General features: G+C 40.5%; 1 protein-coding gene across 5 annotated transcripts in view; it reads right to left on the reverse strand.

Annotated features, from left to right (window-relative positions):
* Window positions 1-891: 891 nt before the first annotated feature.
* Window positions 892-27,409, reverse strand: part of syt14a (synaptotagmin XIVa) — a 51,684-nt gene continuing 25,166 nt past the window's right edge. The window contains exons 1-7 of one of the 5 annotated variants that reach the window (XM_040048906.1): window positions 25,745-27,409; window positions 23,652-23,879; window positions 14,192-14,463; window positions 13,658-14,107; window positions 12,030-12,219; window positions 6,499-6,588; window positions 892-6,332 (exon numbers count right to left, since the gene is read on the reverse strand). In XM_040048906.1, coding sequence (XP_039904840.1) covers window positions 6,019-6,332; window positions 6,499-6,588; window positions 12,030-12,219; window positions 13,658-14,107; window positions 14,192-14,463; window positions 23,652-23,820 — 1,485 coding nt within the window. In that variant the 5' untranslated portion in view covers window positions 23,821-23,879; window positions 25,745-27,409 and the 3' untranslated portion in view covers window positions 892-6,018. Of the gene's footprint in view, window positions 6,333-6,498; window positions 6,589-11,458; window positions 11,537-12,029; window positions 12,220-13,657; window positions 14,108-14,191; window positions 14,464-23,651; window positions 23,880-25,744 lie in introns of all 5 variants that reach the window. The other 4 variants (XM_040048902.1, XM_040048903.1, XM_040048904.1 and 1 more) reach the window with 4 other exon arrangements.

Raw genomic sequence — 27,409 nt, forward strand, 5'->3', positions numbered from 1 at the left:
TTGGTTATTTTGTGGAAATGCAATTTAAGGCAAATTTTAGGACATTGATTCAAACGCAACACACAATTCAATTAAAAAAAAACTCTTCCATGATGATGTTTCTTTGTTTTTTTTGTTTCTTTTTTTAAACAATATCATCACATAGAAATTCTCTATCAGAAGTCAATTAATAAGACAGTTTACAAATCAAAGTCAGTCCAAAGTACAGGAGAAAAATACATTTACAGGTACGTTAAGACACTGTGACACAAGGTTGCTGAGTGAAAAACAGTAAGGCACCGATGCCGTCTGTGGCATAGGTAGTTTCTAAAAAATAAAATAAAATCACAAATTAAAGCCAGCCTTAAAAAACCAGAAAATTCTTAAAATCTTGTAAATTAAACGAAAGCGTAAGAAACGATGCAGCAAAGCGTAAATGTACAAGTCTGAACACGTAATTAGTGGAACACAGCCTGTGAAAGATTAACACATTCAGAGCTCGTCAAAGGGATGTCAAACAGGTTTCTGTCGTTTGGTACGGAAGCAAAAGAAGACCAGCAGAGTTTAAATATGTACACTGCACTGAATTTAAACGTACAGAGATCTGTTTTTAATTCCCTGATTGGAAATTTTACTTCTGTTTTTGTAAACAGACTACATTAAACAGAAAATTCATGTGTCAAAAGTTTGCTGTTGTACATCTAAACTTCTTCAAACGACCCTGAACGAACCTAAAACTTTAAATTCTGCATTTTAAATTGACTTTCAAGTATTTTCACTTGTTTCTAAAGCACTTCATGGTCTCACATGCTGGCAGCAGATGAAGTAGTTGGCCCTCGGGTGCTCGAGCAGCTCCTTGAGGACAAAAATGTTCGTTTCAGTTGATGAAATTAGTAGAATCTCTTTTTTAAATAAAAAATAAATAAATAAAAATGCACTGCTCTATTGCAGAGGGGTCAAATTATTGGCCTCCATCAAGCAAGGAAAACAACTTTGGAGAAGCTGAAAGTACTAAAGCCAGGTTAAGAAATGTACAACACATTATTGAAATCTGGAAAGATAGTGGTCAGAAAAAAAAAACTTGACTGATCGTGATCACAATCACTTAAAAACTTGGTGAAATCAGATTCGACCACAGTCATCATAGATATGAAATTAAGAGAACTACATAGCTGTGTAGTCTTAAGAAAACCACTTATCTGTGTGGCTAATCAGAAAAATGGGCTGCACGTTGCTGGGATCATAAGGACTGGACTCTGGGGCAATGGTAAAAGGTCATGTGGTCCAGATTTACCTTGCTCCAGACTTATCGCTAACTAACGAGGGGTAGATGAAGTCATGCGCCCATCATGCCTTGTACCTGCTGGGCAAGCCTTAGGTTCAGCGAATTGTACGTTAAAAAAAAAATGAGGTTAGCTGACTTCCTGAATATACTGATACAAATATATGCTGATATACTGACAGCTTTAACATAGTGAATGACCAGGTTTTTCCATCAATGGATGTTTTTCTCCCCTGATGTCAAGGGCATATTCAAAGACGACCACGGCAGGCTTCATTGGGCTCAGATTGTGTAAGAGTCCAGATCTTAAGGCCACTGAGAATATTTGGGATTTCTGCCTCTCCCATCGTCAAACAAGATAATAGTGAGAAATTAATGCAGTTCTAGATGGAAAAAAATGCTGGATAAATTTATCAAAATGATCCCACGTTGAATGCTGTCATCAGAGCTAAAGGCAGTCCAGATTGTATGATGTTGTTCCTTTTGTGATAGTATTGCTTTCTGGTTTTTGCAAACTCTAAAAATACTTTAACAACATTTCTGAAGTTTTACAACGTGAAAGCATTTTCATTTTTTCAAATCTATAAACGTAACAGTATCTAGAAGTCAAATGTTTTGGCCTTCTTTTGCTTCCGTATTTGGAGGGAACATGAATCATGGATCAAGTGTTGCGGATAACATTTCCAGTTGGTTTTTAGGTACCAGTTCTCTCCAGCATAATTATATTTTCAGAGAAGAGGATTTTTTTTCCCAGCAGTGTTAATATTTTTCATCTGTTACTTTACTGATAATAATATTGTAATATTATTAACTATGGGGCCTGTGATCCCACTTTAATATATCCCTGCACGTCTTCTGTTGAATTCCACACACCCCATTTTCTCCCCCCCACAGGTAATCAAATATCACACTATACAAATTCACTCAAAGGCTCCAGGCTGATCCCATAAAATAAAAACCTTTTGGATTCAGATTACAGGTGCATCTCTACACTTCCAAATGAGCTTTGGTCTTTCACATTGTGTGTTTCACTGTTGTGCTGTAAAGGCTGTGCTTCTGTTTCAAGCTGTTAGAAAGCATCAAAGCTGAGAAGTCTTGACAGATTGCTTTGAGATGAACTCAGCCGGTCTCCATCACACCCCTCTCTGGTTTTAGAAAAGGGAACGTAAATAAGACCTGAGCTATAAGACGTGTGTTGCTTCCCCCACGTAAACAAACTGAATCATAAAGAGTAGCAATTCAAACAGTATTGCTCACGGAGTCGGTTACTATTTGATTCACTAATAACTGGCTTGACACATTTTCTTCTCCCGGCTGCTGATACAAAAATAGATAAAACAGTTACCGTACTAATATAAAGCATATGTCAGACAATCAGGACTTGGCTTGTTTTCTTCTAATAACCAGTAATTAAAATCAGAAACAGTTACACCCAACAAGAAAATGCAACAACTCTACCTACATCACAGCCCCCCCCCCCACGCCCCCTTTACTGTACCTTCTCCAGTCAACACACACACACGCACACACACACTTGGTAAACACTGCACAAAGCTACCTTTCACCACAACCACAGGCACAGTAAAGAGTATATATATATTTTTTTATCTGTATATGAAACGCAGAGATAAAGCGGCTGCAGCTAAAAAGCCCGTAGACAGTCTGCAGGGTTGTCGGTGCTCGCTGCCGTAATGAAATCGCCTCAAAAGTTTGAATTCCCTCCAGCGAGGCTGAGTGGTGCTGCACTGTGTGTGCTTTCTGTAAGTGTGGATGCAGGTCTGTGTGCTCTCAGGGTGTGTCTGTGTTTTGAACTCTTCAAGAAGTTGATGAACTGACTAAAAACCATAAGGCAAGGGCTTCTGTGTGGACACCCACAGCTCTCTTATAGCACCAGAGCAGGTTAGAAAAAGGTAACAAGTAGGTTTTAGTCTCACCTGTTAGCTGTGATTTAATGAGCCGTTTATATTCAAAAAGGTGTCGGAAATTTCTTTAAAGAATCGTGACATTGCGTGTAACCTTCGAATGAAAAGTCATGTTCACAAAACCATCTAACTAACCTACATATAGCATATCCCAGTCAGTCAATGTGTCCTCCAACTGGTGTTTTCTATAAATATTCGACAATCTGAAACACTCGTTTCTTCTCCACGATCACTATTGAATGTCATCTCGACACAAACCCTGGCAGTGATGTCAGGGCGTGTCTGACATCTTCTGTTATTCTTCACATTTATTTATTCTACTTAAGCTTGAGTTTAAAAAAAGCTATGCTTGTAACTCAGTAGTGTCGGCAGAGAGGAATTCATTAAAGTGTAATAATTCTCACTCAATCTACAGCCATGAAAAAGAAAGTATCAATTCTAAGGTTTTACTTATCAGGACAAAATAAATGTGGTCGGTAACAGAGGGGCGTACTAAAAACTGTTCATCTGATGATGCACTTTTAAGACCAGCTAAGTCCTAGATTCTTTTTAACATTTTTTCCTGATACATAAAAACCTTAGAATTGACTTTCTTTTTCTTATGATTGCCTTATAACCTCCCACCACCCTGAATGAAACTGCACTGGTTACAATGCAGCGTGATGAAATAAACTTTGGTAAAGGACATTTAAAATTGAAAAAGTCCCTATATTCACTTTATAATTGTCCCATTTATGGTTACCCTGGACGGAGCATGTGGCATGCATGTTTCTAAAATGATGTGATAGTGATTAAAGCTGCAGTCAGAAAAAAGGTGAACAAACAAAATAAGAAAATGAAAAGTCCTCTTCCTCTAGTGCTCCCTTCTCTGTTCTAAACATCCACTAAAATATAATTTCTGATTTAAGACATGATCGTTACCAATCAGCTGGTCACATCTGATGAAAAGACCTGCCAGTGCAAAGTCTCCGGTCACAGTCCAGATCTTCTAAAGCCTGAAGACAGAGGGAAGGTGAACTGTAGGAGGTGAAATGTCATTTTTTGGTCCAAAGAGAAAGAGAGTCAGTGCAGTTAGCATGACCAGTAATGGTAGCTCTGTGTACCCACACCTCCGACTCACACATCAGACATCTGGAGAAATTCTATGGACTATGTAAAAGATGGACACCATAAAGGCGTTCATTGGTTTGGACTCAGTATTTTTGCTATACTAGGTTTTTGGACCCAGAATTAATGATATGTAGACAAAAGGGTGGAGTGAGAGATTTCTTGGTTGGTTTGTACCACACAGCAAGCTCTTTTATGTGTTAGACAATTCTATTAGAGGTGCTCCAAACAGCATAAACACAGTGGAGAGATCCAGTTCAGTGACTCCAATTAGTAGAGAATGGGCTTAGCTGATGGACCATAAACAGACTATAAACATTTTAATGATTTTAATGCTTTACATTGGGCATTTTAAAGTGGGAGTCTATGGGGACTGACTCACATTTGGAACCAACCTCAAATGGTTTTTGCGCTTACACACTGGTGTCTCTTTTCTTCTTTTAGCTTTGGAAGTTCCTGTTTGCTGTTAGACCGGCCTTTTGCTTCTTTCTTTACAGGTCCTTATCTCTAATTGCTTTATCTTTTTTGATTTACCATTAATGCATTCTGACTGAGTTAAATGTTTTGCTGTTGCTGTTTGGATTGTCACTCTTTGTTATATACTAAACAAGCTAAGGCTTGCATGAACCTCATTCCCAATGTAAGAACTAGGATTTTATGGAAGTTCCATGGTGACTAGTTTTACCTCCCCCATGAGTCCCTTTTTACTATCTATGACTGAATGGGTTCTCAGTCGTCTAATGGTAATCTAAAGTGTTTGAACTGAAGGCAGCTGCACTCGCTTTAGGTTCCTGAAGAGGTTTTACTTTTCATTCAGAAGATTTTTTTCAGTTCTAAAGACTGATTCGGAGTGCTGTCTAGTGCGCCACCTAAGATCATGAGTTATGCTTACGTGAGTAGACACGTGAATCCAAAATCTGAACATTTGTATTTTACAGTCTCTTCTTCTTTAGGTGCAAATAACCCTTTCAGGTGAGAGGTGACGATGTCTTCAAAAACCTAAAAGGAGTCCAGCTGCCTTTGACTGAAGCACTTCAGATTGCTTGTAGTATTTTAAAGAAGTACAGGAACCTTCAGGTGGGTTTTGCAGTTAAGAAGCTTTTTTCCTTTTTAATTATTTTACAGTCCCTATTTTACACCATTGTAGAACTGCCATTTTAAAATCTGCCAAACTTCTTGTGCTTTTGAAGTTGATGGGGATGACACAATGATAATGTCCAGCCTCGTTTGACATTTCCAGGTAAGAAGTTGTCTCTAGCTAAATTTTAAGGTAAGGATCTGCTAAGAGGTGGTCTGGAAAATTAAAACCTTCTTTAGAAACTCCTACTTGTATTTATGCGGCTGGAGGTGTGGGTACATATGGCTACCAGGTGTAATTTGCTCAATGATCTTTAGCCCCAGCTAAACCGGCTCAGCAGACAAAAAGATGCCATCTACAAAAACTTAAAGGTCATTACGCGGCAGTATATGGAAAATAGCATGTCTCATCATAAAACTAATTCATGACTGTTTAGTCAAACAGAGCCATGAAATCGCTTATGCCATGCCGAGCTGAGAAACTGAGTGCAGATGTGGTTGTGTTCCCGTCTCTTCATCACCACTGACGCTGGTTCATTGGACGGCATCGCACTCCCGCTTCCCAGTTGAACATTTCCATTTCCTGCCCATCTGGGACAACGACGGCGGCGCCGCCGTGTAGCTATGCCTGCGCGCTATCTTGCTGTGCCATTAAGATTCCAGCAAGCTGTGCCAGTGGCAAACCTGCTGTCCTTTAGACTCTTTCATCTGAGTCCAGTGGGTGAGCTCCTCCTCTCCAGAGCTGTTGAGGCCCAGCGAAATCCAACCAATCATCTCCTTGCGCTTCATGCTGCGCTTGTTGTAGACAGATAGGATGAGCGTGACGTCCGATAGCTGGAAAAGAGCTACCTGGAAGACAAACGTCTCTTTGTAGGTTGGGTTGGGCTGACCTCGACAGATGGAGGTCTTACACTTGGACATCTCATGGCCCATGGAGTTAAGTAAGGTCAGCTTAACATATGTATCTAGAGAGGAAGCAGGTGGAGGAGAGAGTTACAAGGGAAATGATACATCTTTATATATTTTGAGATTCTACAATAGCTTTGTAGTAGTAAAAAAAAGGAAAGAAAATAATTCAAGCACCAGACTTAAATAATAGACCCTTTGTGCAAAATCCTTATGTTTCTTCACCTTTCCTCTTAGTAATCAGCCATGACGACCTGCTGCAGCTGTTTCCTCTGCAGCAAAGAATGACACATTTTCCCCACAAAGCATTCACTTCTGTAATAATGTCACAGCGGATGATATATAAGAGCATGACCACATAGGATGCGTTTTTTCTTCTGATCAAACACAAAGCACAGCTGTGAGCGCAGGGAGCGTTACTTCAGTCTTGTTGCTATGCGACTACTGATGTCTAATCTGAAATGGGGGATAATGCTGAAGATGAAAACTGACTGGAGAAAGTTAGTCATACGTTTGCTTGTGTTTGAAAGGATTAGGAGCTCCTTCTGAAACGAACCATGTAGCCAAAATTAATTAATTCTGGTTACATGGTTCATCACAAATTACCATGAAGAGCTGCTATTATTTGACGTAATGACTTATGCTAAAACTTTAGAGCCCGAGGTAGTCCCAAGACATGCTTTGTCCAAAATGTGACTCACATATTGTGCAGGATATACAGGTCTGCTGACACTAAATGAGAATCTGGGTGAGAGGTGTCAGAAACAAGGGAAATACAAGACATTCGAAAAAGTCTTGAATAAAATCTGTGGAGGAACTGCGTAACAGAAAAGAACCGGGAAAAATAAGAAGGTTCAGTTGTTGCACTGAGTGTTTTTCATGATTTATGAATTGAACGCCACTGCTCAGTTCATGGAAACTCCATTTGTTTCATGCATGTCTAAAAATGTGATTACTGCTTCCATTTAAAAACATTTCTTGCCAGCATTAAAGTGTTAATATGACCAATACCTGTATCATGTTCAGAAGGAAATAAAGAAATATATAGATTTTATTTAGATTTTTTTGGGTGCCATGCATTTGCCCTTATGACTTTGGCAATAGACACTTACTGTAACCCAGATTCTCACTGGATTTATTTTTCTTTCACTATGCAAAGAGGTCTTCTTCAGTTTTCCCGTTAAGGTCTATTTCTCTCAAGCAGACTCTTTTCTGTGTATGGGCACACGCGTTTTTCTTTCATCATTTCAGAAAAGCTTGAACTGAAGTTTTTGTTAATTATATATCTGTAGAAAATTATTTTAAAAAATGTGTTTAGTATTGTTTTTCCATAAATTCCCAGTGTGTCCAGGGCAGACTCAGAATGGTGAAACACTTCACTGGGAGGTATTCTATTCAAATGCCAGAAGTACCTCAGCTGGGTCTCTCAGTCTGTAGGAGTTGTGGTTCCACTTTGAGCTCCTTCTGAATGGCTGAGCTACTCCCATGGAGAGCCCAAACACTCATGGGAGGAACTTCATTTCACCGCTTTTTTCTCCAAACTCATTCTTTCAGGCACTGCCCACAGTGTTTGGCTGTGAAGGTAGGAGGGACTGGTACAACTCCAAACTCAAAAAAAAGTTGTGTCACTGTGTAAAATGCAAATACATTCAGAATTTGCTTTTCTCATAATCCCATATTTCATCCACAATAAAACAGAGAAAAACAGGTCATATATTTAAATTAAAACATTTTACTTTTTGACTCATTTTGAATTGTTTTGGCAGCAACATGTCTCGAAAATGTTTGGAAAAGTAAGTGATATTACAAAGAAACAGCTGGAAGATCATTTTGCAAATAAATAAGTTCATTCGCAACAGTCAGTAGCATAAAAAGAGCATCTTAGAGAAGCAGAGTTTCTCAGAGGTAAATACAGGCAGAGGTTCACCAGACTGTCTGCAAACTGTGGAAGAATTTCAGAATATGCAAAATTCAAAACTGTCAACATGTTATAATCTATAGCACCAAATATCTAATGAAAGAATCTGGAGAAACCTTTGTGTGCGAGGGACACGACCAAAAATCAGTATTGGATGCCCTTGAAAAAGGCACGATTGCTTAATGGAAATCAGTGCATGGGCTTAGGAACACTTCCACAAATCACTGTCTGTGAACACAGTTCACTGTGCCATCCACAAATGCAGGTTCTGGATGCTGCAGCCTTCTGACTACAGGGAAGAAGGAACATCCAGATTGTTATCAGCGTTGTTCAAAAGCCTGCATGCTTGATGCTATGGGGTGTATTAGTCCCTACGGACTTGGCTGCCTACAAATCTGATCGCATCTTTTTAAAGAGAGTTCTGCATCCATAACAACAGATCGGACACGGATGGGACAACCTTCCTCTCCCAGAAGCCCAGCAACTGGTGTCATGAGTTCCCACATGTTTACAGACTGGTGTTAAAATAACAAAAATAACACAGTAGTAAACTTGATCTTGTCCCAACTTTTTTAGTGCGTGTTGCTGCCATCAAGTATAAAATGTGCCAATATTTTCCTTAAAATAGTGACTTCTCTCTAAGTTTTGAGTTTTGTGAATAAAATAAGAGTTTATGAGACTTGCAAATTATTGCACTTTATTTTACACAGCTTCATTGAAATTTAGCTTGTAAATCGGCCGCTTCACCTTCACACTCGGCTCACACTTCACCAGAGTGGCACATCGTCTGCACTGATGCATCAATCCTGCTAGCCTCCTGTTCCACTCCTCCCCAGCTCCTTATCAAGACCCAGAGGCAATTGAACGAGTCCACTTGAGGCGCAACTTGTTATCAAGACCCCGACGTACTTGAACTCCTCCAAGTGGGGCAGCAATTCATCTCCAACCTGGAGTGGGCAATCCACCCTTGTCTGGCTGAGAACTGTGGCCTTAAATTTGGAGGCGCCAGCTCTCATTGCCCAAGGAAGCTTGCACAACCAAATGATCTGCAAAAAACCCTACTGCCCTCTGCCTCTTAGCTGCACTAGAAACTCTTTAAATAATCTATTTTTTAATAATCTGATGAATAAAAATGATAATTTCATTTGTTAGTATTTATTTTAATAGTTGCGTTATGCAACTAATGCAAGCATGTTGCCAGGTTTTCATGCATATAGGGGCTTTTAATGTGAAACAGAACAGAAAAAGCACTTGCTACTAGTACGACTGCTGGTGCATAATTCTAATATGTTATTATATGAAGCTTTCAGATGAGATATGAAAAAACATATTTAGCTCAAGACCCTAGCAATCAAAGACAGAACATAATATATCGAGTCGGGATTAAAGTATCTAAGAATTCTGAGCTTAGAAGCACGACTTGTACTGCTGATGCTCGCAGTTTGCGACATTTTCCACCTTTTATTACCCCGCTGATCACATTCCAAAAAACAAAATCCCGATAAAGCTCATTCATTTAGCCCAGAAGAGGAAAAAGCAAAAAGGAAAAACACTGCCATTATCAAGTGATTTCAGCATTCACGCTTTCCTTATTCACTCCTCATTTCAATGCAGAAATCATGGCACAAACTGAAGCCATAAATCCAGCGGAAAGTAAGCGCGGCAAGACTGGCAATCACAATGGATCTTTGAGAGTGTTTCGCCCCTCGTCTACAACCATACTCTGTAATAATGCTGTGTATTATGTTCCAGTCTAAGAGGGGTATAAGGAATGAATTGCTGAGGGTTTCATGCTGTCGAGTGCCAGCTGCCTTCCAACGCCTAGCTCACCGCCTTCAATCACACATTCAGTTGCTCTCTTTGACATAAAAGCAGAGTGAAAAAAATAGCCTTGATTTCTTTTTTGACTGCTGCTGAATGGGCTCTGTAGAGCTGTGGATGTCTTAAGTGGTCAGTAGCGGTGATGCATGGCTCTTTGGCATTGTTGCTGAATGAGAGGGGCTGCGGCTGATGATTAACTTGACTCGTCGGCTCGGTACTGTTTTGAAATGGCAGAAAAGAAGCTTTGAAATTGCTCCGCATCTTTCACCGTGCTCTTTCCACTTTGTAAGGACGCACAAAGTCAATCAAGGCCTTCGTGAGGATTTTGCACAAAGGTTTTTTTCAGTGTTGCCAGATGCGACTATTTTCCAAGTACAATTTGAAGACTATAAAGTATGTGGATATGCTATTCAGGAATGTACAAACAATATCAAAATCTGACAGCTAGTTATTAGTTAGAGACATTCACGAATACATGGAACATGGCAATTAATGGGAGGACAGTACAGTGTGGCTCTTTTAGATGAATATTTATGCAACTCAGAAGTCCTGTTTATGTTTCATATGCTGGAAGCAAAGCCGAAAAATGTAAAATGTGCAAAGCGTACTGTTCGAATTAGGCCAATGACAACATCTCCTTCTTGCTGGCTATCAGACACCAAGAAAACTAGACTGACATAGCATGAAAAAGGCTGAGTGAAAACACGAAGGACTTCCAGGCAACACAAGAAACGGGCAAAGGAGGCAGGAGGGGGTATCTCAGATGCATGCGTGATGTGATACGCATTCAGAAATACAGCAAGAAGACTTACAGTACAACAGCCGAGCATCTTCATGGATGAGAGTTAAAATGCAATAAGAGTCCTATGGTCCAAAGTTTACATGAATTTAAAGAAAGTCATATTTCAGGTTTTATGGGAAAAGCTTATCTTATCAAAACTGCTTCCAAGAGAATTTAGTTAACTTTTTTTCAACTTATTTGGGATGGGTGCAAAGAGCTTGGGCTCCCAATATTGCATAAACAGTTGCTGTTATATGTAATTTACATTTTTATAGCAACAATTGTTTCATACTGTAAAACCTTATAAATTACAGAGAGACAAAGTTAATCACAATTATCATGTGATCAGTAAGAGTAAGCACTTGGCAACGGTGGGAGCGAAGAACTCCCTTTTAAGAGGAAGACATGAGGAAAACCAAGCTCAGGAAGCGGCAGCCATCTGATGCAACTGACTGGGGGATGAGGCGACATTGAGTCAATCCAACATACTACAGCATCAAATTAGATATATATTAATGATAGAAGCCAGTTAAATTAGTGTGTCTCCAATCAACAGTCATTCCATTTACTTACATCTATTTGCATCCATGAAGATGTATTTAAAAAAAAAAAAAGGATGTGAAATTAACACTGATGACACTTTACAGGGAAGAACAGAAACTCACCTCTGATAATATAAACCTGTCCACCTATCAAGTGTTTTAGACAACAGAACAGTCCATCTGACAACAAGGGTTGGACAGCAGTAAGAAAAACAGCGGACCAAGATGTCAAAAAGGTAGTAGGGTGAGAGAGTTTCAGGTGCAGACATAACAGAAGATGCAAGGAAAGAGAAACAGGGTCAGAAGGCCAACAACAACAACATTTGCACAAAGTTCAACAAGAGGCAGTTTTTGTTTGAACTTGCTGCTCAGATCCCTGGAAGCTGACTGAGGAGGCTGACCGGGAAATGAGGGAAACCAGAGGAAAACTGAAAAGCAGGTGGTGGCCGAGATAGAGTACACTATCTCTGATTCGGAGAAGTTATACGCTGTGCATAGTCCCTCTCAGACTGAACGTAAGGAAGCACATAGTATGTAAAATATATAGATTTGATGTTTACAGGAGATACTTCAGATTAAAACAAACTCCTATGCACAGGCTCAACTTGTCCTCTTCCGCTCTAGCATTTGAAACATTAAAAGTGTTTTCCTGCTCTTTCTCGAACTGGACAACAAAACGTTTTAGGGTACTTACTGGGTGGTTTGTTAGCAGCCAGGTTTTTGAAGTGGATGCCTTTTATGACTTCCACAGAGAGACGTCCTGTTGTGGCGTTGTAAACCAGGCCCACGAGGATCTCCGGTGTGGAAGCCTGACTGACTGACTGGAATGACGAGGCGCTTTCACTGCATGTCATATCTGAGAGGCTGACCTGGGATTCGCCACCCTGAAAGAGTTGGCAAACATTCAGAACATTCTTAATATCAGTTTTTAATTGTTAAGGATTTTCCAAAACACAAATTAATTACAATTCAAACAGCAGTTCACTACACCCTCCCTTTACTGCTCTGTCCCAGCAGGACGTCAAACTCCTTACTTGGTCATTGTACTGAATTTTTCGCATTCATCGATCACATCAAGTAATCACTCTCAGACAGACCGGTGAGGTCTGCCATCTACTTTATAAACACAGACAGATTGCTAGCATGTTTCAATCAATCTCAGTCTGTCTGTGCCAATGAGCGCAACTCATCTGTAATCCAACACAGTTGTATTCTGGTTATATTCCTGAATAAAGGCAAAGCTGCTGAATACCTTAATGCCTATTTGATTTTGCAAATCACCATTATGCAGTTACAATGTATCCAGTTTTCCGGTTTCAAATCTACGAGGTTCTGGCTTTGACTTCTTTTAATACACTACATACATGATGTATTTACTATCACAGAGTGTTTGTTTAGGCAAAATAGTGTCGTATAGTACACGCTAAATAATGCTAGCCACTATAACTTGGATATAAAATTTGGTGGTAGCCAGAGTGGGATTAATGATCTGTTACTGAAATCACACTCAGTGGATAACGGCTTAACCAGGATAATCCTACTTTTGAACACTAATAATAGTAACATTTACAAAATAAACTTTGCATTTGATTCATTATTACCTCAAACTGTTGACTGAGCTCTCAAAGTCATCAGAGAGTGAGGATGCTGGACTAGGCCAGAAGCTGGCCATGGAGAAGAACCGTGAGGAAAATAAACCAGATTCAGGGAAGATTTTAATATGATATCTCCAAACAGATAGCTAACTCGCTAAAAAAGGAGCCTGTATTAGGCTGGGCAAGCTAACATTTGAAGGTTACATAATGCACATCTTTTCTTTATACTTAAGGACTTGTGTTTTTAGATAACTAAAAATACTCTTTACATTTTTAGTTATCTTATGTTCAGTGAATTAAGCACTGAATGTTGCTGTATTGGGTTAATTCAGCACCTGGATATCTACATAAATAAAAATATTGTTACTAAAGGGAAAGAAAACTAATATCTGACAGATTCAATGCAGGATAAATAGGTGCCTTTTAAGGCTGCCTTTCTTCTTTGTAGCCTTTGAAATAAAGTGAGCAAAAGGAAAAAAATAAGTAAACTGATTATTGTTTATTCTCTAAGATGAAATGGAGGCAGTGTCGCACTACCATCTACTCCTGAGAAGCATTAAAAGCCAACAAGCAAACAAAACAGGCAGTTCAGTAAGAATGATCTGCAAAATGTGATCTCACTCTGAAAATGTTATCCAGTTAGATGAAAGATCAATCAACAAAGAGAAGTAATTAGTGAGGTGATGAGTGGCAGCTTGAAAGCCAACACCTGCTTTGATCATCTTACCGGGAGTGCACAGCATGGGTCTAATGTGACCGGCACCGACATTTTGCCCTGAAGGTTGAGCTTGGTGAGGTAGAACACCTTTTCCCCGAGCACCTTCTCCTTCTTCATTCGTCGCATGCTGTAAAGGCGAAATCTGATAGCATAATTGCTGATCATCTCTGACTCCACATGGCTGAAGCGGAAGGTCTCCGTGAAGATGGGGCACGGGCCTCTCTGGATCCCCGTCTTCGCCCTCTGTTTCTTGGTGGGCAGAAGCACCAGATGAACCTGCCAGGAGATGTTACCGGTGCGCTTGTAGCTGGGAAGGTCGGTTACTGCCATGATGGTTACAGACAGCTGCTGCTCCTCTGAGTCGTAGTCAAACACGATGTCGAGGGTCCCGTATTTTGCAACAGGATCTGGTTCATAACCTTTCGGTAGCTGGGCTGCTGATCCACGAGCTGACATATCCTACGGAAACCAATTAAATGTTCCGTGTTCAAAATAACACCTCAATCTAAAGTATCACTCTGATATTGCATGACTGGTATTTACCTCCGGGCTGAGGACAGCTGTGCTGTCACTGGGCACGTCCTCCTCATAGCCCTTGTTGAGGTAACTCTCAGTCTCGGGGCCGTCGCTGCCCTCACTGGGGCACTTGCCAAAAGAGAGGTGGGGGCTACCGCTGGTGTGGGACAGATCACACTTGGCATCACCCAGATCTGACAGCGTGCAGGACATCCTCGGAGAGCCATTCTCATCCTGATAGGGCGGTGGCTGAAGCTCATCCAGTGGCGGCGTCCGTCTCATCCTCTGGATGCAGTTGACTGGTTGGGAGGATATAAATAGATAAAATAACAAAATACAGACACATCATAACACATCATTTAATAGGAACCATTAAAGAAAGTAATTTGGTTGCACACATTTACAGCTTCATCAGTGCTTCACTGTAGCAGCAGGTGGTGATATTCTGTATTCTCATCATCATCAACAAACATCATAGCATCAAAAGACCAAAAAGGTCTTAAATGCATTCCAACATACCCAGCTTGTCAATCCAATTAAAAGCACTACATCCATAAAACAGGGTAAACACATATCTATTCTTTTTTCTTTTTTTAAACAAAAACGTAACAGACGGGGGTTGAATGGTTTTCAAACTGGAGGAAAATCGTGCATTTCTTAAAGACTATTTTCAGCCTCTGATTTGGCGAATGTGAGCATTACAGCAGAGTAAATAAATAAATGGAGCTCTGTGGCACCGAAAACAAAGAGACACTGTGAAAAGCTACAGAAACACAGGCAATTATTTTCAATTTTGAAGGTTTTGATCTTTTTATTTATTTATTTATTTGTAAACAATGAGAGAAATGTAAAACTTTAACAGAGTTTAAGTAACTTCAAAGTATTTAAAATTTTTACAACAGGTTGGGTATGTAGCCCATTTAGTACATATGGTAGTGGAACACCAACTACAGCATGTATTCAAAATCAACCCTACAGACTTAAAAAGACACGGATCTTGGCATTGCACCATGGATTATGTTTGCAAAGTTTCATCTGAAGAAACCACAAGACCTCTCGAGAAATGCCATTTGGACAGATGAGACCAAAGTGGAGGTGATTGGCCACACTGTACATCACATTTGGAGAAAATTAAACACCAACTGTCAGCACGAAGGTGGAGGCGTGATGATTTGGGCTTGTCTTGCAGCCATGGGAGCTGGGCACTTTGCGGTCACTGAGTTGACCATGAAACAAAGTATTCTAGAGTCAAATGTGAGGCCGTCTGTCTGACAGCTAAAGCTTGGCCCAAACTGGGTCATTCGACAGCACGAGGACCCCAGGATCCCAGGCACAGCAGCAAATCACCTTGATGTGTTTCTTTTTAAGAATGGCTGAAATAGAACGAAATCAAGGTGTTGCAATGGCTCAGTCACAGTCCAGACCTCAGCTCAATTAAAATGCTGTGGAAGGAAAGCAAACGACAATGAACTGAAGAAGAGTGGGCTAAACTTTCTCCACAGTGTTGTGAGAGAAAACAACTACTTCAGTTAAAGGTGGGACCACAAACTACTGAGTCATGGGGTGTACTTAGTTTTATTTGCATAGCAATTAATGCTATGCAAATGTAATTTGTACATCTTATTAAAGATTAACAGATAATAAATTAATTGTAACAATACCAGGTGAGTCTTAATGTTTAATCTTCAATTCTAACTCTATCAGTATTATTTCGATCTGTAAATTTGTCATTATTATGATTTTGTTTGAAATTTTTCAGACTTCTTTTTCAGCCTCACAAACAGATCTGATGCAGCTGCCCTCGTGAGTATAATACGCTCTGCGAGAGGAATCTTTTGAATGCACAGTCTAAATAAAACATCAGATACACACCATTAAAAGGACTGAACTGAATACTTCTTAATCTGCCACACATTTTATGCCTCTCACCTTTCTAAATGATTCAGTTGCCTGGAAGGCAAAGAGTGAGGCTGTGCTGAACATTTCTGTGGCACTTACAAAGAAGCCTGAATAGTGTTGTCAGCTGCATTCTCAAACCTGACTCCTTTGTCCAATTTGGATTCACAATAACTGAGCAGCCAATGCTAATACTCCCAGAGGGACGCTGGTGAGGAATGAATGCTTTAAACCCAGCCTGTTGCAGAAAAAAATAAGGGGGCAGAGAGAGAGAAAAGAAAACAAAAGATGAAGAAGAACATAACTTGAAAAGAACAATTTCTTCTTTCCTCTAACTTTTGGAAAAAGCCAACACTGTCATGACGTAATCCACTCCAACACAATGTTCCAGCTTTCTCCCAAGTTCCTGAAACTTTCACTCTTAATAATGTCAGTGAGACACCAGCTCAAAGTGGCACATATCAGTGGCAGGATAGAGGCAAAGGAGTCTTAACTAAGTGTCATGGAGGGCTTGATAAAAGGAGCAAATCCATTTTGAGCAGCTTTTTCCCGCTGAGCCGGGGGCGGTTGATTTGATAGAAGCCGCCGTGTAAAAGCACTACTCTTTTCTCCAGCCCGCTAATTGGGACGGTTACCATTCTTCCCCTCGTCTCACCCACCCTTTTATCCCTTCTCTGCTGGCGTTCGCCTTGTTTTGTCTTCTTGTACCTCTTCAAGTGGGAAAACAGTTTGTGAATCTCACCTGTGAGAAGCAGGCAAAAATATCTTAGATGAAAAATGAGAGATGCTGCACTCGATTGTCCTTTTCCCAACTGCAAGCAGGAGGAAACACACCTGACCTCCTGCCACCTTTCTAAAAGTTTTAAAAGGAGTTAAGCAAAAATATCAGCGTCAGATTATGTAGAAGGCTAAGTGTAAAGAAAACAGAAGTGCCATCACCCCAATTTAAACAAAGCAGGTGAAAGAAGCAGATAGATTTGCTATATTACCAATAAATACATAAAACTGATATTTATTCTCCCTGTGAGAAACCAGTTGTGTCAGTGTTAAAGCCACTTTCTGCATGGTGTAAATGCAAACAAGCTACTACATTATTTTTTCCCCCAGAAACACACTGAGAAGAGCTTCACCACATTCCAGCACTGACCTCACCAACTTGAGACAATGCTTTCAGTTCCAGACGTGCCCCAGAAGTGACCGTCTGCTCCGTATGTCTTAAAATAGTGGATAATCTACTCATTCATTCATTTATTTATTTAACTGGAAGCTGTTTAAAGCTGCACAGGGCAGATGAGGAGGCAGGAAGTCAGAGACATCAGGAACCGAATGGAAAATTCAGTCAATTTTCAAAATAAAAGACCTCATCCAGACTAAAGTCTCTGATTCTAAAACACTCGATTGAAGGACAAAACAAAACTGGGTCAGAGACAAGGACACCCAGTATGAGTGCATGACTCGAGTTACATTAAAAAAAAATTCCTCATATGGAAAAAATGTAGTATTTTGTTTTGCATGTGTTGACTGAGAATGAGTAGAGAGCACGTTTTCTGTAATAAAATGGTTCTAATGACTTGCATCCTGTAACAATGGGTCAGGTTTGCGTTTTAACAGTTGCACACCCCCCAACTTTATAGATCCTTAAAAACATATAAAATATGCTTGAAGATGTGGCTCTGTGGAACAGTGGACTGAACCCAGCTGCAATGTATTCCAGTTCTTGTGTGAAAGCTATATTTGAAAAAAATAATTAATTTATTCATTAAAGAATCTCTGAAACACAGCCGGGATCTATTTTTCTGGCTTAGCATGGTGGTAGAAACGAAATCTTAATCCTGAAAACAATGTACAGGATTGGAACTACTTGCTGGAACTACATTTCACTCAAGAAATAATCCCTTAAAAATTGTGCAGAGTGTAGAGTGTAGACTATGACGACTGAATGCCCTCCTCCCAGTTTCAATCCCCATTTATTCTCTGTCTACAATATTCTTTGTAAAACATGTGCTCAGAGGTGTGGATACTAAAAATAGCTTCCTTTTGCTTCTGAGTTGCAGGATATGAATAAAGCTATCGTGATCTCACTCACACCTCACCGATTTTCATGTGAGAAAAGTGCTAAATGTGCAGGTTTGAGTGCGAGATGAACAAAATTTGGCTGAGAAACATTCTCTCACTTTTATTAGTTAACGCTTCAGAAAACGGTCTTTGCTCTTATTGAGCTGGTTGGGTAACCATTCAAAAGTAAACAAGGCCCTTAAAATGTGGCCGACTTCCAACATGGCACCAGTCATCGCTGCACCCTCATTCACAATACAAGTGAATTTTGTTCTATGTGAAAAACTAATTTGCTTCTTTCCAAGGTTTATGTTGGATCAATGAAACCACTTTCATTCAAACTGAATCAAATCATGAACTCTGGATTGTTTAATTGAGCTTTCTGGTCAGAGGTAGGCCAATCAGCTCTGAGTAAAGTGCATGAAATAAAGCCACAATCAATGAAACCTCATCCCCAACCTCTTGTAGCAGATGGCTGCTGTTTCTGAGCCTGGTTCTGATGAAGGTTTCTTTCCTGTAAAAAGTGAGTTTTTCTTTCCCCACTGTCACCAAGTCATAGGGGGTTGTTTGATCTTTGAGTTTTCTCTGTGTCATTAGAGTGTTTTACCTTACAAAATAAAGTGTGATTTGGTGATATATAATTAAAATTGAACTGAAACCATAGCAACAGGTAAATTAACAGAAATGTGAGTGTCTACCATATTTCTCTTAAAAGAAAATAATAACAAAAGAAAAAAAGAAGAGTTTTTTTACATAACTGAACATTTGGATAAAGTTTACATTTAATCTTTAAACCTAATCATTATTATTTTTATAATAACTGTTTTTTTTCACTAATTATTATAATTATTGCCAAGAGCAAAGTACAGGTGACAAGACAAAATAAAAATATGGATACGGTGTCAACACAGTTTATTTATGGACCTACTTATAATCATATACAGCAAATGATTTGGAGGGCCCATTGACCATAAGCTGAAATCCTACTATCCACATGAGCGAGAAAACCATCAAAAAGCACTGGTACATGCTGTGCAACACAGTTCTCAAAGTGGCCATTAGAGCAGGGGCTTACTTCAGAGAAGGGAAACCTTAGATAATTTTTCTGCTTTCTGCTTACTTCCTATTTTTGGAGTCTGAGTGAAGCCACCGGGGCACCCAAACTCTGATTCTGCAGCTCTGGCACAATCCTCCTCATGTTTTATACATATGTCCTGAGGATGAAGCTCTTCATACTCAGACAAACACAACAGCGGTAGCTGTGGGTGTGGAGAGGAAGCTTTTATGGCTGTTTGCTTGAAAAAATAATGAAATGCGTGTCCTTTAGCGCTCGTGGAAAATCATGGAAACGATTCACCTATTTATCTAATGAAACTTTCCATATTGCAGAGAAAGCCTGAACCGATGTCAGCCATGGCATGAGGCCGCTGCTTTGTTATTGCTGATCCACGATGGCTTGGTGGGAGAGAAAACCACAGCCATCAAAGCCTTACCACAGGGAGGAAAATAATGATCCTCCAGTACTTTCAACCGAAGTGCAGCCACGGACGGACAGAGTTTTTACCTCCTCTTTGGTTATAGTCGAGCAATTATAAGTAAGCTGATTATGATCTGATGAACCAAAAACTTTACAGAAGGCACACAAACAACTGCTTTGCCTTGAATTTGTTTTCTTGGCAGCCAAGAAATACATCATCTGCCAGTTATCTGGATAATCCTTGAAACCTTTAAGGGTATTAGAATCATGAGGGAAAAAAATCAAAACAAGACCTTGCGTAGCTAACATGTTGTCATAAATAAACCGAATAAATTTCAAATTATTGCTGGCAGGCTCTTGTGACTCAAATCCCTGCTTCTCTCTCACGCACAAAGAACACTCACTACGTGACGTTCCTGCAACAGGCAAGTAGTCAGTGATGGATTTGTGCAAGAAAACAAACATGACTTCAAACCAAAGTAAACAGCTCAGTCAATATATACTCACCAGCCACTTTATTAGGTACACATGTCGAACTGCTCGTTAATACAAATATTGGCCAATCACATGGCAGCTACTGTTTGCACTGATCTAGACATGGTCACAATGACATCATGAACTGAGCAAACTAAGCATCCGATTGTGGGGTGGGGGGGGTGAATGTGACATTGTTATTGGTGCCACGTAGGCAGAAACAGCTGACTTACTGCTGATCCTACACAAGCACCTCTGACGTTCACAGACGATGTTCCTGAGAAGTGAAAAGCGGTGACCTCTCTGCATGAGGTATAATCAGAATCAAAACACTATCAATCCAGCAGGGGAAATTGTTTTTAATTATCGACACACAATTAAAAATTATAAATATGAAAGAAAATGTAAACGCTGCACCAATCCGTTGTGGTGAAGAGAGAGCTGAGCGTAAAAGCGAAGCTCTCAGTTTACCGGTCAATCTACATTCCTACCCTCACCTATGGCCATGAGCTGTGGGTAGTGACCGAAAGAACGAGATCGCGAATACAAGCGGCGGAAATGAGCTTCCTCCGAAGGGTGGCTGGCCTCTCCCTTAGAGATAGGGTGAGAAGTTCAGCTATCCGGGAGGGGCTCAGAGTAGAGCCGCTGCTCCTCCACATCGAAAGGAGCCAGTTGAGGTGGTTCGGGCATCTGACAAGGATGCCTCCTGGGCGCCTCCTGAGTGAGGTGTTCTGGGCATGTCCCACCGGGAGGAGGCCTCAGGGCAGACCCAGGACACGCTGGAGAAATTATATCTCTCGGCTGGCCTGGGAACGCCTTGGTGTGACCCGGCCCCGGATAAAGCGGAAGAAGATGGATGGATGTAAACTTTCTCTACTAAAAAATAAGTAAAACAAAGACGCTAAAAGCTCCACACCCACAGCATGACTGACCTTGTGGGTAAGTTTATTGAGTCTGCTGGTACCTGCTGCCTCAGCACACCACAGTACAGATGATGGCACAGGCCACCACAGGCTCATACAACACTGTGAGCACCATCGGGGAGATATTAAACGACCTCAGTCGTCTCAGAAATTGATAAGTTTTTGGAGAGCACTTCTGTGTTTTTAATGAAGTTTATTTTACTGTCATTGTGAACACCAAGACACCTGTAATCTTCCACTGTCTCCACCCAGACCCCATAAATGCAAACAGGAGTCAGCGGTGTTCTCATCCACATACAGTTTGCCCAAGTTAAGCTGCAGATGCTTTTGCCTGCATCACATAACAAAGTTACCCACCACAGCCTGATACAGCCCACTGTGGCTGAGTTATCAGAAAACTTTTGAAGGTGTCAGGCCTCAATGCAGGAGTTAAAGTCCATGGTGTAAAAGGGGAAGATGAGGGAGAGGGGACAGTGCCCCGCAGGGATCCCGTGTCGCTTACTACACTTACTGTCCGGCACACAGTGCTGCAGGCGCACATACTGTGGTCTGCCAGTCACTTAGCAAACTATCCAGGTCACTAGGGAGGCATCCACCTGCGTCACTGTCAATTTACCACCAGTAGAGCTGGCCTGAAAGCACTGGAGAAGTTCAAAAAACATGATTCCCACAGTGCACGTCAGCTTGTCCAGGTGGGCGTAGACATGGCTGAGCAGGTAGAGAATGGCTGGGAGGCAAACTGGAGAGTGGCGGACATTGTCCTGACACTTTGGGCTCCTTAAAACCAACTGAGCATAGTTCGCGTCTACAGCCTCCCTGATTATTGTCACTCCTTTATGAGCACAGTGTAATCATTTTCTGATAACAGGTCACGTCACAAAGCTGAAACCATCTCAAACTTGGCTTCTTGAACATGACAGTGAGTTCACTGTACTCTCATGGCCTCCACAGTCACCAGACCTCAATCAAATAGAGCAGCACTTGGATGTGGTGGAAGAGGAGATCATGGATGTGAAGTCAACACATGTGCAGCAACTGTGTGATGCTATCGTGTCAATTTAACCTAAAATCTTAGAGGAATGTTTTCAGCGCATCTTTGAATCTGAACTATGAAGAGTTAAGGCGCAGTATTAGCAAGGTGTATCTAATAATGTGGCCAGTGAGTACATGTAGTGCAGTATTTTCAAAGTAAGCTTTAAAGCATCACAGCTGCAAAGGAAATACTGCACTGACATTTACATTTGAGGCACCAGAAACAAAATTCAGATTTCAATGATTACCTTTGGGACAATATTCTCTAGTTGGCTCCTTCGTGTCTCTAAATGAAGGAGGATTAAATATAAATTCATTCTAAAGTTTTGCTAGTAAGAGTTACCTGAAAATCCTGGAGTATAATATTACTGAATAGCACTCATTTCCCCATGTGGGATTATTTTCTATAGTGACCTAAAAATTCAAAGCATCATCTGAAGATAACAGAGACCATCTAGTGGATATCAGGAGACGCTCTGCTTTTCTTCAACAACAACCTTGTGCAGCCCGTTGCCTCTCTGCTAATGGAGTCAGAAGCACGCCATGTACTACTTCTCCCCCAGCTACGCATTCAAACGCGGCTTTAAATAGACTGTGCCAGACACCCGGCACTTGAACCCACTGTCTTATATAACACAAAAACTGGTTCAGACGTGATTCACCAATCAAGGACCCTGGCAAAGACTAGATTGTTTTTGTCTTTGAAAAATACTGTCAGACACAAACATTCCTGTCTGGGTGTGACGAAAACAGGCAACAACAGCACTGCCGATATATTTCTGCAGGATGGAAAAACAGGTCAATCGGGGACTTTTAGATGAATTTGACATTCCTTGTAACAGTTTTCTTCTCTATGCAACAGATACATTTGCTTATTTGCTTTCCCTAAAGGGCTAGTTTCACATTTAGGGGCATAGTGTAGAATGGTTCTGACGGGGTTAGATGGCAGGCTGGATGTAGAGGTGAAAGAAGCACCTCAGGAAGCTACGAGCTTAAAAAACGTCCATTGTAAGTGGTGACGTGCACATTCTCTTCATTTTAGGCGGAGCCAGTCTTGTCATTTATGCCATGCAAAGCTATTATTTAAGCATAAAGTTGGGTAAACATTTACTGAGGAGAAAGTCAAGAGTGGCTTTTTGTATAGCGTTAAATCAACACGATATGCTTCTTGGCCAATAACGTGTCAGATGAATAACAAACTAATCCAAGGAGGTCAGTGCCAGCGCTCTTCTGTGACTGAACCCACCTCGACAAGGGTGAAGAACAATCGCAGCGATGGCGAGTCGGGCAGAAGGGAAACATAGACGTGTGATAAAAAAAAGAAGGAAGAGTGCGAGGCTGCGGCTGTGCACATTGTACAGACAGTTGACTGTTTCACAACCCTCCCACGGAGAGTGTGCTGAACGGCAGCCTCGCTTTGATCACCTCTCTAGATTAACTGACAGTGTGTATAAGTGTGTGTGTTACACATATGGTGTTCTTGTGTTTGTTGGTACAGAGCTGCAGAAGACTGTGAGCATTTAACAAAAACTCCCTGAGGTAATATGAAGGAAATATCTAAACTTCTCACTGTGTCAAATCTGTGGATACACGGAAAACATACAAGACGGTCAAATGTGGGAGGACCCACCATCATCAGCTGAGGCTTCACTGCTGTACCCATCATAATCAGCAGTAAGTGGGCTGTACTTCTGCCGGCTCTCCCAGCTGAAACCTCCAGTGTGCTTGGCATTAGAGGACACCTTGGCTCCTCCTCTGAGGCCCTGGGAGCGGCTGACCGCTTCCTGATACTGACCCATCAGTTCATCCTCGCTGTCCGACGATGAAGCCTGCAAGTCAGCGTCGGAGTAGACCTTATCTGTTTGGGGATAGAGGACAATACAGTCAGTTCCATAATCATTTCCCTCCACACTGTCTTATATATCACAAAAACTGTTTCAGACATGATTCAACGCACAGTGTGTATTAAATTAAAACAAAAACAATAGCGGTGTGATTGAACTGAAGACTTTTAGCATTAATTTGAGGTATTTTTAGGAATTTGCTGGCTTTATGTTAGGAAGTTTTATACACAGTCACACATTTTGAGGGGCTTAAAAGTAACTTGACCACTGACTGACTGTTTTATGGCCATGTGAAGCCCGTTACCTCGTCATAGAAATAAAAATTATGTTGATAAAAGATCTGGAACTAGCTGTCTGCTGGAGCTCTCAATATGAGACCCAAAGAGATGTCGATACAAGTGAGGGAGGCCGTTAATCATTCAATTGAAAAAACAAAACAAAAACAAAGAACCTTTAGAAGTGACCAAATCAACAAACTAGTTCATTTTTTTTTTTTAAATAAAAGGAAGAATTCACTGGACGAGCTGAAAAAAACCACAGAAGATGACAAAAGTGGATGATGACAGGCTCAAAAGGTTGAAGGACGTCATGAAGGATTTGAATGTAGCTGAATGAAGGTCAATGAAGTTCATAATTTGCAAAATGAACATTGCACTGTATTTAATAAGGCTTTAAACAAGAGATTAAGTCTATAAGCTCATCAGGTCGAGTGTTTGGTACATTTATTAGACCGCCTGTCATAAAAGCAAGAAAACACAAGTTATTTAAAAAGCCGTTTAAAATAAAAATGATATTTATCAGGTAAAAAACAAAGTGAATTCTTGTTTTAACACCCAAATCTGAGCGGACACAACCACCAAAAGTAATTTTTCTGTTCAAGAAAGCAAATAAATGATGGAAAATCTGGCATCTTAATCAAAAACTAATAATGTGCATTACTTTGTTTTTCTGCTGTTTCTAAAAGAGTAAACTTGAAAATGTTTGGATAACAACAATACTTATATTTTAGCATGAAAGAATATGATTAAAGAGCTTGCACACACTGGTGGAGTAACCATTACAAAAACATAAAATTGATTTTGAGAATCACCAATACCGTTAATTTAAAACATCTGAGGATTAAACCTCACACTGGGTGATGGTCTAATAGGTTTTGTAAGCACCACATGTTTGCTGATCTGATGGGATGTCCTTCCATAGGCAGCATTTTGAAACCAGAGGAGATGCCCCCTGCTGGCTATTAGATGGAATTCAGGTTTAAGACAATTTTACTTTGGCTTCACTTTAAGAAGCATCTTTTTATATATAAAAATAAACACTGTATGGGTGGACACAACAGATAAAATCAATGAGGGAAAAAAATCATTGCACTGGTTCTGGCAGCTGTAGCTTATTGGATCATTCTGAACAGAAAGCTCGTGATCGCTCAGAAAAGCCTTTGATAAGTCACTGCAGTGAAAACAGAAGAGCCCTGTGATTAAAAAGGAACATCTGCACCCTCATCCTGCGATATTACTCTCTCCTTTTGGTTTCTCCTCCACCAAATTACCTCCATCACACATCCAGCGTGATGTAGTGACTGAATTCAGAGAAATTTACAAGATGTTTAAAATTCTGCTTGTGTTTTCAGTCTGTGTGTCATTTACTCTGATGTCATATACTCTTATGGGTTTTCTTGTTTATCTTGCCAAGTGGTTCTACAACATTTCTACTGGAATTATCACTCAATGCGACTTTTTCTTCATCACATATTAAATTTAAATCTCTTCTAAATTCGATAGCATTTATGGACTAAAGCATCCTTTAAACGAGTCATAAATCTGTCAAATGCATAAACTCATTTAGTTCGGTTAACTGATGGTTAGCAAAATCTGCTCACCTGCTTTGGTTGTATCAATCCAGCAACAATCATGCAACTTTCAATTAATGCCTTTTAAGTCACAACAACAACATGCTTTCATCAATGCTTTTAAAAAAAAAGAGCTTCCAAATGTATTTATTAGCTGTGCCGTGACAGACTGGCAGCCTGGCCAACGGCGGATGAGATATTCTCCAGGTGTTCTCCTACGCCCCATTCCTACGCGCCAAAATGAGATTTTTGTTGTTTTAAAAGCTGAACAGGTGACACGTTTTGAAACTACGACAAAGGTTGAAAAGAAACTGGATAGATTTGTAACAGGTGTGTTTTACAAAAGCTAATGGACGTGATCTGAACACAAAAGCACAAATTGCCAGAGCCAATTTGCCTTCCACTGCAGGAAGGCGAGGGCGTCTCAATAAAAGCTGCTGCGTTTTCACAATACCATTTAAGAGACCCTTAAACAGGCAAACGTGTGATTCCACACAGAGGACAGATTGAGATTGAGTGAACCAAGATTTTCAATAGTCTAAACTTTGAACGTTTGCAGCAACCTGAAGTCACAGTGGAGGCTGTTTAAACAGTAATGAAGATTATTTCCAATAATGAAGCTGCCATGGTTCTCTGTGCACAGTTGTTACACAGCTGACAACTATTCATGGAAAACATAAAAGACTTTTTTTTTTTTTTTTTAATCTTTGCCAACCATAAATATTCAAACTCTAAGTCAGGCCTCGAGGACCAGTGTCCTGCAGGTTTCAGATGTGTCCTTGATCCAACACAGCTCATTTAAATAGCCAAATTACCTTCTCAACATGTCTTGAAGTTCTCCAAAGGTCTGATAATGACCTAATCATTTGATTCAGGTGTGATATCTAAAGCCTGCAGGACACCGGCCCTTGAGGCCTGGAGTTGGACATCCCTGCTCTAAGTGGTCACTTAAAGACTATAGTTAGTTACACGTCCTCTCAATTAGAAGAAGGTATTTCTCACTGTGATACAGATCCTCAGTGAGGGTATAATTAAAATTAGGGAAAGAAACACAATAAAGCAGAGAATAAAAATGTAGCTGATCAGAGCAGTAAGTGAAGTCAGGAAGCTAGTTTTCTCTCACTGTAGCTTTGTATTTTTTCCAGCAGGGGGCAGCACAGCTTTTAAAATAACCCAATCCGTGGTTGCTCTGCAAACCTTCCCACTAACTCAACATACATTCCCACTTACAACATGCAGTCTTCAATACATACATCTTTAACAAACAGAATCAGGAGACTGTAAACTGTTTTTTCAACAGACCGCTAACAATTCGAACTAATATTTGTCTCATGTGTCTGTCAAAACAGCCACTGTTCCAAATCTGTCCACACAGAAGGTCATTGAGATTAGTCACTTTGCTGCGTTACACTGCCTCCCTTTGTTTTCTGCAGATGGCTTCTCTGAGTCGAGCAAACTCCCTGTGTGGGCTCCCGGGGGGCACCAACCTTTTAAACCTTTGAAGCCCCCGTGGGCAGATGACAAGTAAACAGTCCTACAGCTGTCAGTAACAGTAATCCCGGCATGGGCTGAGAAAGGCCAGTGTCAGTGGAAAATGGCTCCATGCAGAGGCCGGGCCTCGTGCTGGGATCAAAGGCACTAAAGAAAATCAGATGTGAAAGAAAGACAACCGAATGTGCTTTCATTTTAAATTTA

This window comes from Simochromis diagramma, unplaced genomic scaffold (genome assembly GCF_900408965.1).
Source record: "Simochromis diagramma unplaced genomic scaffold, fSimDia1.1 OVJJ01000305.1, whole genome shotgun sequence".
Classification (NCBI taxonomy): Eukaryota; Metazoa; Chordata; class Actinopteri; order Cichliformes; family Cichlidae; genus Simochromis; species Simochromis diagramma.